The 17,175-nt window shown below is 45.0% G+C and overlaps 1 protein-coding gene across 1 annotated transcript in view; it reads right to left on the bottom strand.

Annotated features, from left to right (window-relative positions):
- Positions 1–6,818: 6,818 nt before the first annotated feature.
- The window catches only part of Rhoj (ras homolog family member J), an 85,191-nt gene continuing 74,834 nt past the window's right edge, over positions 6,819–17,175 (bottom strand). The window contains exon 5 of the mRNA XM_005343213.3: positions 6,819–12,245. Within this exon, the coding sequence (XP_005343270.1) occupies positions 12,099–12,245 (147 nt within the window). The 3' untranslated portion in view covers positions 6,819–12,098. The remainder of the gene's footprint in view (positions 12,246–17,175) is intronic.

Raw genomic sequence — 17,175 nt, 5'->3', positions numbered from 1 at the left:
CACTGGGTGTGGAGCGGGATGATGAGAATACAGGCAAATGGGGGGGGGGTATTTAGGATGTGTAAGTGTAAGAACAGTCAGAGTTTGTCCTGGTGTGCTCTTGGGACGGCCCCTGCAAGCTTAAGGCAAATTGTGGCTTCTATCAATGAAGAGGAGAGGATTTAACTATGCTGACAGAGTACTGAGGAGCCAAAGATAAGTACAGGATGGGGTGTTATCCTATAGGACCGGAGGGCTCTCCAGATGTCTGTGTTCACCTGAGTGGTTCAGAAGACACTCTCTTTATCCAAGAATCAAGGGCTGCTTCAGCGAAGGGCACATCTACCACAGAAAAGTTCAATCCTGCCTGTCCTCTGTAGGCCAGGGGAAGCTGCCTAGGAACTCTGGGCTTCTAGGTGTCAGCAGAGGAGACAGGACTTTGCAGAGCAAGGATGACCTTGCTGCCATTTCAGACAACAGAGTTACAGTGGTGACTAGAGGCCGTGACCTGTAGGTTCTGTGGTCCTGCCCAATAGGCAGTGGAGTTGCTAGTCCATGGTATTTAAAAAAATTGCAATAGATATGTAGTATGATGAGGAAATTTACTAATGAAAAAGAGGAAAACATCGGTCAGGATCTATAATAGTGAGAAACCCAAATCTTTTTTTTTTTTAACTTTTCATTTCTCCTCTCTCCATTGCACAGCCTTCTTTTTCATAAATATTTATTAACTCTAATTTTGTAGGAAGCACTGTTTTGGAAATAAAGCTACAAATATTGTTGCCATTTATAGGACTCCCATGTTTATGAGTTCTCAGGTGTGTATGCACGTGCTTGCGTACGGGTGCATGCACCCACACACATCCCTATCCATATGCACGTGGAGGCCAGAGGTCAGCCTCTGGCATCATTTCTCAGGAGCTCTCTATCTTGCTTTGTGAGAGGGCTCTCTCCGATCCTGCAGCTCAACTGTTACGCTAGGCTGGCCAGCTGGTCCCTTCTTTTCTCTTGCCTCTCCAGAGCTGGGATCCCAAACATGTGCTAGCAAGCCCAGTTTGTTTTCTGGTGTGGGTTCTGGGTCTTGAACTCGGGTCTTCATGCTGGCAAAGTCCTTACTGGTTGAACCATCTCCCTAGGCTGCCTTCTTTAGTCTGTGTCAACCACACTACTAAATATTATTAGTATCATATTATCATTGCTGTTTTATGGATGATGAAGCCAGAAAGGCAACATATCAGTCACTTACCCATGCTAGCACAGCTAATAAGCCACATGTACCTGGGGTAGTGCTTTGAATAGTTATGGTCCCCATAGGTTCATGTGTTTGGATGCTTGACCATAGGGAGTGGCACTATCAGGAGGTGTGGCCTTGTTGGAGGAAGTGTGTCACTGTGGGAGTGGGCTTTGAAGTCTCCTATGCTGAAGCTATGCTCAGTGTGATACACAGTCTCCATGTGCTGCCTGTGGATCAAAATGTAGAACTCTCAGCTCCTTCCCCAGCACCACGTCTGCCTGCATACTGCCATACCACTTGCCATGATGATAATGGACTAAATCTCTGAAACTGTAAGCCAGCCCCAATGAAATGCCTTCCTTTCTAAGAGTTGCTGTGGTCATGGTGTCTTACAGCAATAGAAACCCTAACCAAGGCACTGTCTTCTCTTACTCAGCTCAACTGTGTTCTACTGAGGCATGATGCTTTTTGGGAAAGTTTCTCCTTGTTGTGTTAGGAGCGGCAGGCTACTTTCCCGGCACCCTGCCACCCACACGGCTAGCTTATGCCCAGAAATAATTACACGGAAACTGTATTTTTTTAAACACTGCCTGGCCCATTATATCTAGCCTCTTCTCGGCTAACTCTCGCACCTGGACTAGCCCATTTCTAATAATGTGTGTAGCCCACGAGGTGGCTTACCAGGGACTATCTTAACCTGCGTCTGTCTGGAGTGGGAGAATCATGGTGACTGCCTGACTCAGCTTTCTTTTTCCCAGCATTCTGTTCTGTTTACTCCACCCACCTAAGGGTTGGCCTATCAAATGGGCCTAGGTAGTTTCTTTATTAATAAGAAATCACTCCCACATCTTTTGGGTGCCAAGCGTAGCAGCGTAAAATGAATGCAGACAGATTGTAAAAAATATACACAGCTTTAATGTAGAAATAGACTTACAGTACCACGATTCCCGCGGAGAACAGGAAGCAGAAGGGGGGGCTGGGTGCACGCCCAGCAAATTTATAGGTAAATATTAGCCTGAGGCAAACACGCTCCCAATGGGCTGGACTTGGACTTATCCATAAATCTTCTGAGTCATTTCTGCTTGGTACAGTCTGAGTTGATGGATGTCAGACTGCTCATTAGCATTTTCTGTTTTTTTCTGGAGGCTGGGTCACTCTGTGGAGATTGGTGTGTTGTTACCTCAGGAAACGGCTGGTTCCTGTAGCACAGATTATATCTTATAGGAGAAGTGTCTGAGGGAGAAAAGCGACCATGCCACAGCAAAATATGAAAGAAACAAGAGGTGAGGGTTATGGCTTTGACTTGGTTTCCTAGGTGATATAGAAATGGATGCTGGGGATGGTGGTCCAGGGCCTCCCAGACCAGCTCTCAACAAATGGTTTCTCAGCAATTCCCTATTAAGAAATATATTGATTTTGTAGTTAACGAAAGGCAAGGAGTAGGGGGAGTTCTTTTCTACAGAGCAGTTTTGATTGGGGAAGGTAAATCCTCCCCGTTCCCTTCCCTGATCCCTCTCTGAGACAGACTCTTGAGTAGCCCAGGATGTCCTCCCTGTGTGGCCAATGATGGTCTTGATCCTCCTCTTTCTACTTTCTGAGTACTTGGATTCCAGGCACGTGCATCGTGCTGGGTTTGTATGAAATGGAACACTTCACGGCCCATTTCACTCCTGGCTTCTTGATGCTTCCTGGCTGAAGTGGTAATTCATGTTTCTCCTCTTCCATATAAGCAAGACATTAGCAACGTACTAAGTCCTTCTATGATGGCCCAGTTAGCTCAACAGATTGATTATGTTTTAAACCAATAAAATCATTTCATAAACAATGAGTTATGTACCCAATTAAAAAATAATGCACATGGATAATTTGCATTATATAAAGTTTTTTAATGAGGCCTACTTCTCTTTGTCATTCAAGGTATATTTATTCCAAAAGTGATGTGCCCCTTATCCCAGGATGGTGGCATTGCATATGCCTGTCATCTCAGCACTCAACAGACTGAGGCAGGAGGATTAAAAGTTTGAAGCTAGCCTGGCCTATGTGACTAAACTGTATTTTTGTTTAAAAAAAAAACAAACAAATCGAGAAACAAAATATTATGCTGCAATATTTCTTGGTTTTCTATTTTATAATTTTAAACAAACTACTAAAAGTAACTTTTAAATCTATTTTTAAATAAATTTTTAACTTTTATTTCCTAAAAAAATCATATTACATTTATTTTTTACACTTGTGTGTACAGGTGTGCGTGTGTGTGTGTGTGTGTGTGAGTGTGTGTGTGTGTGTGTGTGTGTGTGTCAGTGCCATGGAGTATGTATGGTCAGAGGACAACCCAAGGATGTTAGTCCTCTCCTTCTACCTTGTAGGGTGTCTAGGGACTGAACTCAGGCCAGCAGGCTTTGTGGCAAGCATCCCTACCTGCTGAGCTGCCTCCTGACCCTGCTGAGATTTTCTCCTAATGGAACATGCACTGGAGCCCAAGTCTGCTCCTAATGGAACATGTACTGGAGCCCAGTCTGCTCCTAATAGAACATGCACTGGAGCACAGTCTGCTCCTAATGGAACATGCACTGGAGCACAGTCTGCTCCTTATTTACACGACCGATCTTCAGGCGTTTCTGTCACAATCATCACCCTTTGGTTCTACAGGTGGAATAAACTGGAATGGTATGTTGGCCAGTCAGTCAGGAGGGCCTCGTGTCTGGGTGTTGTGATCCTGAAGTGTCTGCAGGGTGTGAGAAAGCTCTCCAGGTGGGTGACATCTAACAGAGCTAGGGAAGGAACGAAAGGATGAGGGAGCAGGGTCAGAGCTCAGTAATTGGCAATGGAAGGCAGTACTTCCCCAGCGGGAAGGGCTAAGAGGGCTTAGTCTAGCCGTCTTTCCAAGTCTTTACCACGAGCAGTGAAGCAAGCAACCCCTGAACTTGCTGACTTTGTACTTGACTCTGAGTTTCTTCAGCATAGAGGAGAAGTGGGCATGAAGTCCCACCCCCAAGCCAAGAAGCCATTTGCAATTGATGGGTGCTGGGAGAGGGAGAATCAGTTCTCTTCAAAAAAGTTGCGCTGGGTCTGTCAATCACACTCCAGGGTGGGTCTCATGCTCAGGGCAATACACATCAGTATATTTTTTTAGAAAGAGAAAGGACATGGAGTCGAATGGGGAGAGAGGAGGGATTAAATATATTGCATGGAATTATCACAGAAAAGCAAGACCTTCCCCAGCAATCCCTGAACCACTCAGATAAATGACAGACAGCCCTCGGAAGACAGCAAAAGCTGTCTGGCTTTAACAGGAATATTGACATTGTAGAGCGGAATCTGAACGCTGGCTTTTAGAGATGTTGACGATAGGGTTACAATCAAGGAAAACAGGTAAGGTCACAGATGCAAAGGGTTACCATTTGAGAGAATGTGTAGTGTCTGGAAGCAAACTCTGTGCATAAAAGATATTGGCATGCTCCAAAGTAATTGTCTTCAGGAAATCCACTTTTTTTTTTAAAAAAAAATTTACAATGGATTTTTATCATTGCTTCATTTGTGGCAAGATCTAGGAAAAGGGATTTACATAAACACTACAGTAGAACGGCTGAGTGTCTTCTAAACGAAGATGTCACACTTTCTCCAGTATCTGTACATGTCTTCTATGAATCTGCATACATTCAATACGACGATACACCAATAGAATTCGCTATAGATGGCAGCTGATCCAAACAACCAAAATAAAAGTCAATAAACAAATTACACAGATAAGGTAGTTTAGTTATTGAATTTAGCTGTTTTTCCTAAAGGTATCATCTTTTTCCACTTGAAAAATACATGCCACAGTGCCTCTTAGAATCATCAGCTTTCTACTGTGTTGGCCAAGAAACAGAAGTCTCTATGTCTACTCTCACTGGGATAACATAAGGGTAGCAGGAGAAAACTCTATGAGTGGTCCAGACAAGATGTTGTCTTACCTGGAAAAATACATGTTTTTTAATTGATGCCTTTATAGTCTAGGAAATCCACTTTTCGAAGCAAGCACTTGACTTAAGGTTCAGCTGTTCGTAGACATGTTCTTTCTACCTGAAGTGTGTGCTCTTTGTCTTTGCTGTCTACTGTGTGGAGAGGTGAGCCATCAAGTTAGGTGACCCAAGCTTACAGGCAGTTCCATTTCCTTTTGGAATATGCTTATCACTATTAAAATACGTGGTGGTGGTTTGGGAGCCTTAAAACATCTGGCATTTAAAAACACTTTGGAAATGTTTCAGGAAGATTTTTGCTCAGCTTTTGGGGCCTGCTTGAGCAAGCTCAAGAAAACTATCATGAAATGTCTCCCCACGGACACATTAACTACTCTAGACGAGAAACCAAGTCCAATAGAAGCAGCCTGCAAACTTCCGCATTACAAAACCAGAGCCAATTTCAGAGAAGAGCCAAAAGGACCAATGTTCCATGAATGTGTTCAGTTGGTTTTGAGGGTGCAAGCTTAGAACATGAGGAGGAGAGTTAGTAGGCTTAGACGAGGGGGGGGGGTTCTTCTTCAGCGTTTGATTATTTCTGCGAACCATTTCTATTGAAATGAAAACAGGATTGCAGAAAGCCTGGCCTGGGATTTGATTTTACTGTCCCAGACAAGAGATGAGCACCTACTGTGCAGGTGTAAGGCGTAAGTTCAGAACTCTAGCACCCATGGAAAGAGCCAAGTACACTGTACACCTGTAATCCTGGCGCTGGGAAGCACACCCAGTCCATTAGATGGCCCTCCAAGCATCTACGTGGGGCATTTTCTCCATCAATGATTGATGTGGGAGGGCCTAGCTCACCATTGGTGGTGCCACTCCTGGGTAGGGGATTCTAAGCAAGCCACGGAGAGCCAGCCCCTGTGCAGCACCCCTGCACAGCCTCTGCTTCAGTTCGCGCCTCCAGATTTCTGCTTGAGCTCCTGCCCTGGCTTTCCTTGTTGACTGGCTGGAACCTATAAGCCACATAAGTCCTCCCCTCCCCCCAACTGCTTTTGGTCAGCGTTTTAGCAAAACAACAGAGAAGCGAAGTAGGACACTTATAAATACCAGGATGGCTGTCAGAACGGAATGTTTTAGATTTAGCAGGTCTTTCAAGCCAGATGCTGCTCTTCTGCTTGCTTCCAAATAAGCTGTTCTTTCCCTGCAGCTGGGTGGCATATGACGAAATGAAAAGATGTTGATAACCCTTTACTCAGCTGGTAAATGAACGATTTAAATATTGACCTAAGGAGTACCTACATGGCAGCATCTGAGAAACCGTCTGCACTGACGGCTTCTTCATCATCCGCTTCTACGCTTGGCTATAAAGACTGATAATGAACCTGGATGTCTCACAGACTGGGTGCCCTCACTTTTAATGTATGTCTAAATCACTCGGGGTCTTGTTAAAATGCAAGTTCTGGTTCAGTTGGTCTCAGCTGGGCCCCCAAGATTCTACAGTCCTGACTAGCTACCAAGTGGTGCTGATGCAGCCAATCCTTGGATTGCATTCTGGGTAGTAAGGAGCTGGACAGTTTCCCATTGTAGAAAGATACCTTCAGAAGGCAGTTGTCATGAGTGGCTGATGGAAATCCCTAGCGACCCCACAAATGAGAGCGGGAGAGAAAAAAAAAGACCATTTAATGACACGTCAAAAAATGTGATACAGATGACCAGTGAGGCTAGAGTACATGAAATAATATTCCATTAATTATGAAACAAGTACAGAGAATAGTCAGTTACAGAGGAGACTATAGGAGCAGCAGCCTATGAATAAGTTGGTGGGAAGCAAGCTGGCTTGACTCTGTGCACCTTGTATGGGAGAAGCAGCTGTTGCAGTTGGCTGATGTCCCTCTGTGTATCATCGGTGCTTGCTGCTTACTCAGAGCACAGGCCACTCTCCCGAGCCATGAGAGTGCAGAATTCATTAAATTTCTTGCCTGAGGCTCCTTGAGGAGAAAATAATCTGATTGCTTAACAAATGTATCGAAGATGGCAGGGAAAGTTGATTTTAGATGCACATCGATTACCTGCTGAAGACGTATTTTCTACTTAGAAAGTGTTTCTGTTTTCCCTCCAGAGGTCTAAGGAACTCCCAATGCTGCCTTGTGGAGGCCCCTGAGAGGCCAGATCTGCTGGTTCCGGTTCCCTTTCTTCACAATGCAACAGATATCACATCGGCTGTGACACTGATTGGGTTTAGTTCAGCAAAGATACTTCGCATGCTGAACCCTCGGGGTTCATTGCTAAAGACCACGCTCCGCTCTGGCTTTGGTGTTATGAAGGTTCTGGACCATGCTTCTAACACACTTGCACCAAAGCCACCCTTGTCTCTGGCATCGTAGCCCCTTCGTAGTAAAGCACAGGCAGCAACCAAGAATCATTGCACAGCATTTATTCTAATTTCTTGGCATCGGGCCTCGAGGCCAAGGGTGAACTTACATTCCACTCTTTCGCACATGAGCCAGACCCCGGTTCACTCCTCCCTGGTCCCCTGAGAGACAGGCTAAGACCCTGGTGGCTGAGCAGAGAGCTTGGTGTTCTGGCTACTGTTCTGTTCATCACTGACCATGGAAGCACCATGAATTCTATTGTTTTATCTTACATTTTTGTACTTATAGCATCTGTGCATATTAATATAATCTTGGAACTGAGGGATAGCTTCGTGAACGTGAACCAATATCATCTGCATACCTAAGCCCAAGTATTCCGGAGTGAGCCTCATCGGGGCTTAGCTCGTGAGACTTTCGAGGTTATTTATTTATTCATTCCCATTTCTTGGTAAAATTCCCTTGACTTCTCCGCTACGCAGAGGCAGAGGAGGTGAAAGGTCTCTACACTAGCGTGCTGTTAAAGCTCCAAAGAGCACCCGCGGGCCTCCATTCAGAGCAGAATTCCTAGCATAGACACAGGGTTTGTCATGGCTGCCCATGACATGTTCTTGACATTCCCTGATCTCTGTCTTCCCTCGGCCTCTGGACGCTGGGCAGGAGTGAACTCTCCCGAGAGTGAGCAAGCCTGTGGTTTGCCCTGTCTTTAGTTGTAACTTCCTCTCTGTTCTCTAAACGTTTCATTTCTCAAGGTGCTTACCTTCCTTTGTGTGCCACTCAGTTTTCCTGACCTCTTTTTCTCTGTCTCTATTACACTGTTTCTGGGAATACAAGTACTTGGGAAGCCTTCCCAATGAAGTTAGAGACTACCAAGAGAATAAGTCAGGTATTCGAACTCTTTCGAGAGCAAACACACTTCATATCCAGGCATCTGAACAAGAAAATGGTTTTCAAAACACATAGACCTTCTTAGATAACAATGTCCAGCATGACATCAAATACGTCTTTAAAGCAAAAACACAACTCGAAGTTTCCATCACGCTGGTCTCAGGAATGTTGGCTCAGAGAATGCCAAGTGGCTTCTGTGAATTCTTTTTGAAGCCGAGTGTCACTGAATAGCTGAGGGTGAACTTAAATTCACAATCCTCCTGCCTCAGCTTTTTGAGTGCTGGGAGTATATGTGTGCGCCAGCATTCCTAGCTCTCTTATATGGTATTTTAAGAGGTTCGCCTCAATTTGGAGAATTCTCCTTGAAGACACTGAATTAATTCCCTTAGGCTTTTGCTCCTAGGAACGTGCACCTCAAATAAGGACATTTTTGTTGGATTCACATTCTGGATTTAGTATTTAGTTATTTGTTTATTTATGTGTTTGTTTATTTTGAGACAGGGTCTCCCTATGTAGCTTGGCTGAATGGGAACCTGCCCTGTAGACCAGGATGGCCTCAAACTGAGCGAAATCCTTGTGCCTCTGCCTCCTAAGAATAGGGATCACAGACATGCGCTACCATGCTTGGCTTAGTTCCCCCCCCCCCAATAGTTTTAGGTTTCGTTGTGATTGTTTTCCTTTATCTCCTTGTTGGTGGTGCACTGGGAACTGTGATGGCTATATTCACTTCATTTGATGGTGCTTCTACAGACCAGAAACCCCCCAAATAAATGTCTTTATATAATGTAACCATACCTATTATCCTCCAAGTCACTGGACCAAAACTCACTTCCCATTGGAAGTGCAGAGCTTAGGTTTTGACTTTGCACCTTCGTAAGTCCTGGTTTAGGTTGTGGTAGTTAATGACTTCTATAACTGTTCTTAGAGCAAAGCTTTTCTTGGAGGGAAGCATCCCAAGAAAAAAAATCATCTTTCTATGGACATGGCTTTGATTTGTGTTTAAGCTTAAGCTGTCCATCAACTCTACTGAGCGACAGTAAAAACAAAATCTGTCAAATTAGCGACTTAATTACATGGCGGTTTCTTCTGGATTGCAGGCATACTGGTGAGAAGATCAAGTTCTCATTACTTTACCACACCTTACCAGTGTGGTGGATTACTATTTGTTTATAGGAGCTTAACTACATGAAATTAAGCATTTAAAATATGGCTGAAAGCCGTAGGAGAAACAGACGCAGCTCTACTGATCTGCTTGCAGAACTCCATCTCGATGTGGGTGATGCAAGGGTTTGTCTGAGCTCTGCACAGCCCACCACTCTCAGTTGGTCCCAGCCACGTGTCTCATGTGCACACCGAAGGACTGTACTGTACTGCAGGTTATGAGGCCTTTCCTGTCCTCACATGGATGCCAGCTGCCATGTGTTGACTTGGAAAGATGGCATGGACTATCAGCAAATCTTTCTTTCGATGCCTGTGCATCCTTTTGTTTTCAATCCTCAGAACACTTGTTATTCAGTCTTGGGGCAGCAGACACTTTTGCGAAACAAACCAGGTCCTGCTAGAGAACTCTCATTGGTCTATTGGAGGTGATGGCGAGGTGAGCCATTTGCCTTTTAGCTGCACATATTTGGGAATTTCTCCCTGGCGGAGCCAATACATTGCTTTCAGTTTTTCCTCCACAACAGTAAGAAGTGAGGAGCAGCCCCCTAGCAAAGTGTAACTATGCCATAGTGTAGCAAAAGTGGCTCACAGCAATAATGTCATTACAGGGCATATACTCATCACTGAGCTGAAGGGGAATGGTGGCTTCCACAGCATTACGGCTCACGCATATTTGATTCCCATGTAGAAAGGCAGACAGTCCTTGCTACTGTAGGTGGCAAGCTTTGGATTACAGAACTCTTGTTTCCTTTTAGGTGGCTTATGTGTGTACATGCATGTATGCATGTTATGCATGTATATGTGTGCACGCATGTGTGTGTATTTCAGAAAATTCTTTGCCGTTATATGGGAGAGACGTGAAACAGTACTGACATGTAGAGAAAGCAAAAATACATTTCAGAAATTCTAAACAGCAAACCATTAAAACCTTCAAAGACTGAAGGAGTGTCATGAAAGGTCTTAAGAAGACTTATATCATACAATTATCTTCTGTGATTTCTCCATGAGCAGAAAAGACTAGAAAGATTGGGATGCTTTTCCCAACAGATGGAGTTTTAGTCTACAAAAAGTGAAATAATTTCATACTCTTAAGCTATGATTTGCTGATGCAATAAAGAAAATAAAAGGATAAATCAGCTTTCCTGGGTAATTCCAGGGCATCTGCAAGCAAATAAGACTAATTGGGGCCAATCGCAGCTTCTAAGTAAAACGCGGAATGTCCCTGGCTGTTTGGAATTGTCACATTGAAAGGTGCAGGATTTCTCACTAGGAGCTCTTTCTGCTCGGGGCCAAACTCCCCATCAGGTGCCGTTCCTCAGCCTAGAATGGGATCCACGTAAGCCCACCCTCCATGGACATTTGGGAGAGGAGTTAAGGAAAGAGGGAGAGAGACAGTGATTTCCATACTGGCTGCAACTGGGAACTGTCCTGAACGGAAGCGTCATATGATGAAGCAAGCAGAAAAGTTAAGGCACTTTGACCCTGCAGGATTCTGGAACACTCATTTTTCATGTCTGGTATCCACAGCTCCTCCTCCTCCTCTTCTTCTTTTTCCTTTAAGGTCAGGCTGTGACTGGGGAACACAGGGATCTGGACCCAGGAGGAAGAGTGACTGGTGTATGGAGGGAGAGCTCAGAGCTTCTGTGAGGGGTGGGGCAGGCCCACTCTGCTGGATCAGGAAGACGGCTTTCGCCATATTCTTGTCCTGACCAATTTAGATGAAAAGCCGAAGTCTGTTTCTTTTTTCAAAGACAGTCTGTCTTCAGTTTGAACGACAGTAGAAGTTTGCAAGAGCAGGCCCCCATCACCTGAAGCATTTGTAGGATGCATCTTTGGCAAAACTGGGGAAACTGTGGTAATTCATAGAATGTTTTCTTTTAAAAAGGCTAAAAAATTATAGGTCTGTTTTGAAAGTTTATGAAAGTTGTAAAGTGAGTTTTTTTTAGGTATTCAGAGGTACATGTTGGCTCTAAGAACATTGGCAGAGACCCACCGTCAATAAGAGTGCGTATCATCCAGATTGTCTTTTAACTATTTTGAGTTGGATTTGCGAGGCTCAAGGGATTGGCCATCAGGAAATGCAATAGTGAAGAGCATTAGGACCCTTGGCTCAAACAACAGTCTCAGGAAAAATGTTGGTGTTGTGTGTCTAAATTTGGCAAAGGCATGAAGTAAGGCCACCGGTGCAGGACAGAATGCTTGGCTTTCCCGCCATGCTTTCCTGTCGGTTCACATCTGTGGAAGGGAGATGTGAAACACAGGACGATGATGACTGCTTCCAACACCTCCCCGGCACTGTCTGAATGTGGCTCGGCATCCTCCGTGCGCAGTGTGGATGCTCTGGCCTGGGGATGTGGCAGTGGCTGACAGGATGCTGAACTGGGGAACTGGCAGGGCACAGAACAGGCCTCGGGACGCAGGAATTCTTTTCTGGTCTTGCCCTCCGTTTTTGGCTGGAGCTGGGTCACAGAGACTGCTGCTCTGCGTACCCTTGGATGGCGGGGAGACGGGCCTTGGGCAACTTCAGATAACTGTACAGCAGCGGTGGCACTCAGAACAGCCTTTCTTTTTTTTCTTGGGGTGGAAAATAGTGAGAATGGCTTCATCGAAGACCGCCTTGAGACCCTTCTGTGTCAGGGCAGAACATTCCAGGTAACACTGTGCTCCGATCTTAAACACAAAGAAAGAGTCGTAAGTGTCAACCCTCTGCCTTGCCGGGTCCCCACATCCAGCCTGTTTCTAGTGTCCTTTCGTTTGTGTATGGAGCAGAGCAGGGACAGTGACACGAGGAGGCCCTTCAGTGTGGAATAAAGCAGGGTCCCTGGGCCAAGGGCGTACATCAGAAGTGTGGGCGGTAGCCATCTTGGATTATTCTTGATTGCTGTGTATATCTTTCGCAATATCATACCTGTTTTCTATTATTATTCAGTATCAATATACTTTGAAAAACAAATTTTAAATTAAAACACTGAAACATGAACACAGAAAAATCATAGGAGATATTCATTGATAGAGATGCCTTTCTTCGCTGTACAGCCTTTATGTTAAGCGATATGCATTTTATACTGGGTTAATGTTTTATTTTGAATTATTATAAAAATTACTCATTAATTATTAATTAAAAACAAACAAAATATTAAGAAGTGTATGGGTATTTTGCGTGCATGGTATGCCTGCACACATGCAGTGCCAATAGAATCCAGAAGAGGGCATCAGATTCCCCTGGTACGAGAGTTACAGACAGCCGTGGGTTCTGAGAATCAAACCCAGGTCCTCTGGAAGAGTAGACAGTGCTGAGCCAACCCTCTAGCCTCTTAAAACTTAAAAAATTTTATTTCATACTATGGGGTATTTGAGAATCATAAACTCCTCATGAGAAACATAGACATTCAGGCCAGAAACTGTTGATTAAAGAAATTACTGGCCAGGAAGGGTGTGCTTGGCTGTTTCTTGGCTTCAGTAAGGGAGGAGGCCTGGGTATTCACATTTTATAAGCTCATATGAGCCAACAATGCGCTGAGGGGCCTCTGAATATTAAAAACATCCAGAGAAACACTTTTTTTTTGTGGTTTTCCACTATGAGACCAAGTAAATGCAGAAGAGGTCTGCTGGATATTGAACCTGGCAACTATAGCAGTGAACTGGGGGAGGGGGGAGACGAAGGGCAGCAAAAGCATCATTGTGTTATAGCTGGGTGCTTGTAGAGATGATAAACAGGGCTTCTGGGGGACCAGGAGGAAGGGACTGTGACTCATGTCCCCACTGTCATGAGATGGGTGACTTCCCCAGCTCCCATAAGGTCACTCTGGATCATGGTTGTTCATTTTTCTATTTTTCTAGAGAGGTGGAGATTTAGAGTTTCAGTTAAGGTACACAACTGAGAGATACATTCTGTGAGTCAGCCGGGATACAGATGTTGGATGCAGGAAGGTCATATAATGTGGAGAAGAGAAACTTGGGGTTTATCTTAGACAAGAGTGGGTGCAGCCCAAGCAAAGCAAAGTGAACATTTAAACAGAAAGACAGAGAATTATGTTTAAAATGTCTGTCTTTTGAGGTGTGTGTGTGTGTGTGTGTGTGTGTATGTGTGTATCTCTGTGTGTGTCTCTCTCTCTCTGTGTATGTATCTATAGTGGCATTTCATTTGTATTTTAATAAATACAGCTGTCTGAAGATCAGAGAATAAAACAGCTCCCCCGCCACTGGTCAACTTTACAGATCAGGTAGTATTGACACACACTTTAACCCCAGTAGCCACACTAGTTGCCATAGAAACTGGGCAGTACATGCCTTTAATCTCAGCCCTAGAGAGGATTATTAAGACGGGAGGAGACAGCTCAGTCACAGTCTCATTCTGAGATTCCTGGAGGCAGGATCGCCATTTTGGACCGAAGTAGAGGTAAGAGCCAGTGACTGGTTATTTTATTTTTCTGACTTTCAGATTGAACCCCAATTTCTCTCTCTGAGTTTTTATTAATCGTGCTTCATGTATCTGTGTATGTGTCTCTGTGTGTCTTTGTGTCTGTGTGTATCTGTGTATGTGTGTATATGTGTGCGTATCTCTCTGTGTGTATGTATCTGTGTGTGTCTCTGTGTTGTATGTGTATCTGTGCATGTGTATTTATGTCTGTGTGTCTCTGTGTATGTATCTGTATGTCTCTCTCTCTCTCTCTCTCTCTCTCTCTCTCTCTCTCTCTCTGTGTGTGTATGTATGTGTATCTCTCTGTGTGTACACACGTGTGTAGGCCTAGGAGGATATCAGGTGTCTTTCTCTGTCACTGTCTGTCCTGTGCCCTGGAAAAAGGGTCTTTCATTCAGCCTAGACCTGGATGGCCAGTGAACTGCTGGGATCTGCCAGTCTCTATCCAGTGCTAGGGTTACTGCACAAGGGGCCAAGCCTGGCTTCTATGTGGGTGCTGGGATTTAAACTCACGTGTAGCTCATATATTTGCATAGCAAGTGCTCTTACATGATGAGCCATCTTCTTGGCTCTTGGGCTGTGCTGTTTTTCTTATTCTCTGAGCTTCTGTGACCCCTATTACCCAGCCCAGGAACAAGCTGGCCAAGCTGACTGTCACTGAAACAGGATTGTTTGAAATGTCACAGATATGAAGTCTCGGTATGAAATAAAATTGCTTTGGTCAGGTCCTGAAATTTCTTTCAAAACTCTTCCTACAGACGGCATGTAAGTTTTTGGTATGTGTTCTTTTCTGATAAGAAGGGCTGTTTTATAAGCCAACGGGAAATGCCAAAAGCAGGGAGCTGAAACCATCAGTGGACACTGAACGTCTACTCTATGGATTTTGTTTTGGCAATGGCCTGGCCTTTAGATTCGGAAACAACTTCAAAAAATTCATTAAAAACAGGATATGAGACAGAGGGAAGGGGGATAGAGAATTTCTTTTCTAACAATTACACGAAATGTCATCTGCTGCCTTTGGGGCTTGTATCCTAGCTTGATCTGCACACATGCAAAAGGCACAACCAGGAATGGTTAACTGAACGGCTGCTTGCTTGTAGTGACTCTTGTCAGTCATGCAGAGGGAACAACAATATCAACAACAACAACAACACAACCCTGGAAAGTGCTAGAGGCTGTTGTAATTGGATGACCTTCCCACTGATGATTCCAAAACTCAAGAGTGAGTCCAAAAATTCCAGGAGTTTGACTGACTCTGTTCATCCATTCTGGGACCCCGAGAGATGAGTGGGGCTTGCTCTCTTCCTCCCCACAATGCTGCCAACTGACAGTGGATTAGAGTATTACCCTGTCCACCTGTGCCTCTGAATGACCAAGGAGGAGCCCAAACTTGTCTCTCCTGGTTCTGACATGTGGGGAGAGAACGGGACAGTCCATAAAGGCATTGCCATGTCAGGAGGTTAATGTAACATCACGGCGTGCTGATGGTTCCAGGAAAAGCAGCCAACAGATTTCGGGTGTGACCTGGGACGTACGTGTGAGGAACAGAACCCAGTTGTGAGGTGACTGCTTGCTGCCGTGTTCTACGTGCTCAGAGGGTCAGAGAGGAGTGTTTGTCCTGGTTCAGGGAAAGGGCACAGGCATGTTAGAAAGAATGCTTCAGGCTCGCTGAAGACGGAATGGAAAATCGTGTCAAGGAGACACAGCCCTCCTTGTTTGCATCGGCAGCCTTTCCTGGTTCTTGGAGAAAAATGACCCACGCTGCCAGGCATTTGGGACCCATCTGCGGAAGCCGAGACTCCTTGTTTTGACACACGTGTGAGCGATCTGAAGCAGGGTTTACCAAACTGGCACATTTCACGGGAACAAAACAAAACACAGGAGAGACTGAGGCTGCGAACAGAGCGCCTTTCTGATACCTTCCTTATAATACTGAAGATGCATTGTTCCCAGTGCCGGGCAACATGCCACAAAGACAGAACGCACACGATCTGATGGGAAGAAAAGAAAACAAACCAACTCCCAACGTGTCTAATCAAGTGAAACGGCAAGCGAGTCCTTTTTTCTTCCTCTGATGGGGTGGGACATGCTGAAGAGGCATAGAAATAACTAGAAGGGTGGGGAGGGGAGGGAGCCTAGCTGGCGGCATTCTTGCCCAGGATGTTCAGAGCCTGGATTTTGGTTCCCAGCTCTGCATAAAATTAAACCAGGTGTGATACCAGCCAAGAGAAAGGTAGAGGGCCAGGGTCATCCTCAGGTAGATATGAGCTCAGGGCCAGCCTGGGCTACGTGAGAGCTTCCTGAAATCAAAACCAAAAACTAGTAGCTAGAAGGAACAGAGGAAAGTATTGACAATAACACACACTGCAAGGAGGTGCTTTGACACACATGATCAACACTGTGTAAACTCTTGCTATTCTAGTAAACCATGTGGCAGAGGAATCAAAGACCGAAGAAAGTAAAAACATTTCTGTTATTCCATGAATTGTCACGAAACCAGTTAAGAATCTCACTTGGCTTTCTTTTAGCTAGGATGTCATAGACTCCACATGATTGTGAATCTGATAGCAGTTGCTAGGAGAGGCTGGCAAAAGGCAACCAAGTGGTGAACTCAGCCGCTGTTCTTTAAAGTAAATCTGAAACAAAATGGAAGGTTTTGGAGAGGGAAAAACCAAAAGCCAACTTCCCAAATGAGAAGTGAGGCTAGGAAGCCACCAAGACACATGAAGTTGAGGACAGCCCCAGGGAGAAGGGACAGAGAGAACAAACTCCTACAGAAACAGTGGGGTGCCTGCTAGGAGTCACAGGCGGTTCCATACATTAACATGTAGGTTAATGAGAGTATCTGGCTGAGTGTTGGAGTAGAACCTCAGACCCGCTCATTTTCCTAGGGAATGAACACACACACACACACACACACACACACACACACACACGGCCGGAGAAGAGACAATGGGCATGACACTCAGGTGCCCAGATGGTAGTGTGCACACAGCTGGATTCAAATGTGTCAGCCATTCGGACCTGCTTGTCTCCCTAGGGCTGTTTCCTCTCCCCTAAGAGGCTTAGCATCCCACCATCTTCTCGAATGCCCTGTTACTTGTTCTGGAAGAAGCAGAAAGAGTTCAAGTGTGTGTGTGTGTGTGTGTGTGTGTGTGTGTGTGTGTGTGTGTGTGAGAG

Source organism: Microtus ochrogaster, chromosome 1, assembly GCF_000317375.1.
Source record: "Microtus ochrogaster isolate Prairie Vole_2 chromosome 1, MicOch1.0, whole genome shotgun sequence".
NCBI classification, from domain to species: domain Eukaryota; kingdom Metazoa; phylum Chordata; class Mammalia; order Rodentia; family Cricetidae; genus Microtus; species Microtus ochrogaster.
This window is presented reverse-complemented; position numbering and strand designations above follow the sequence as displayed.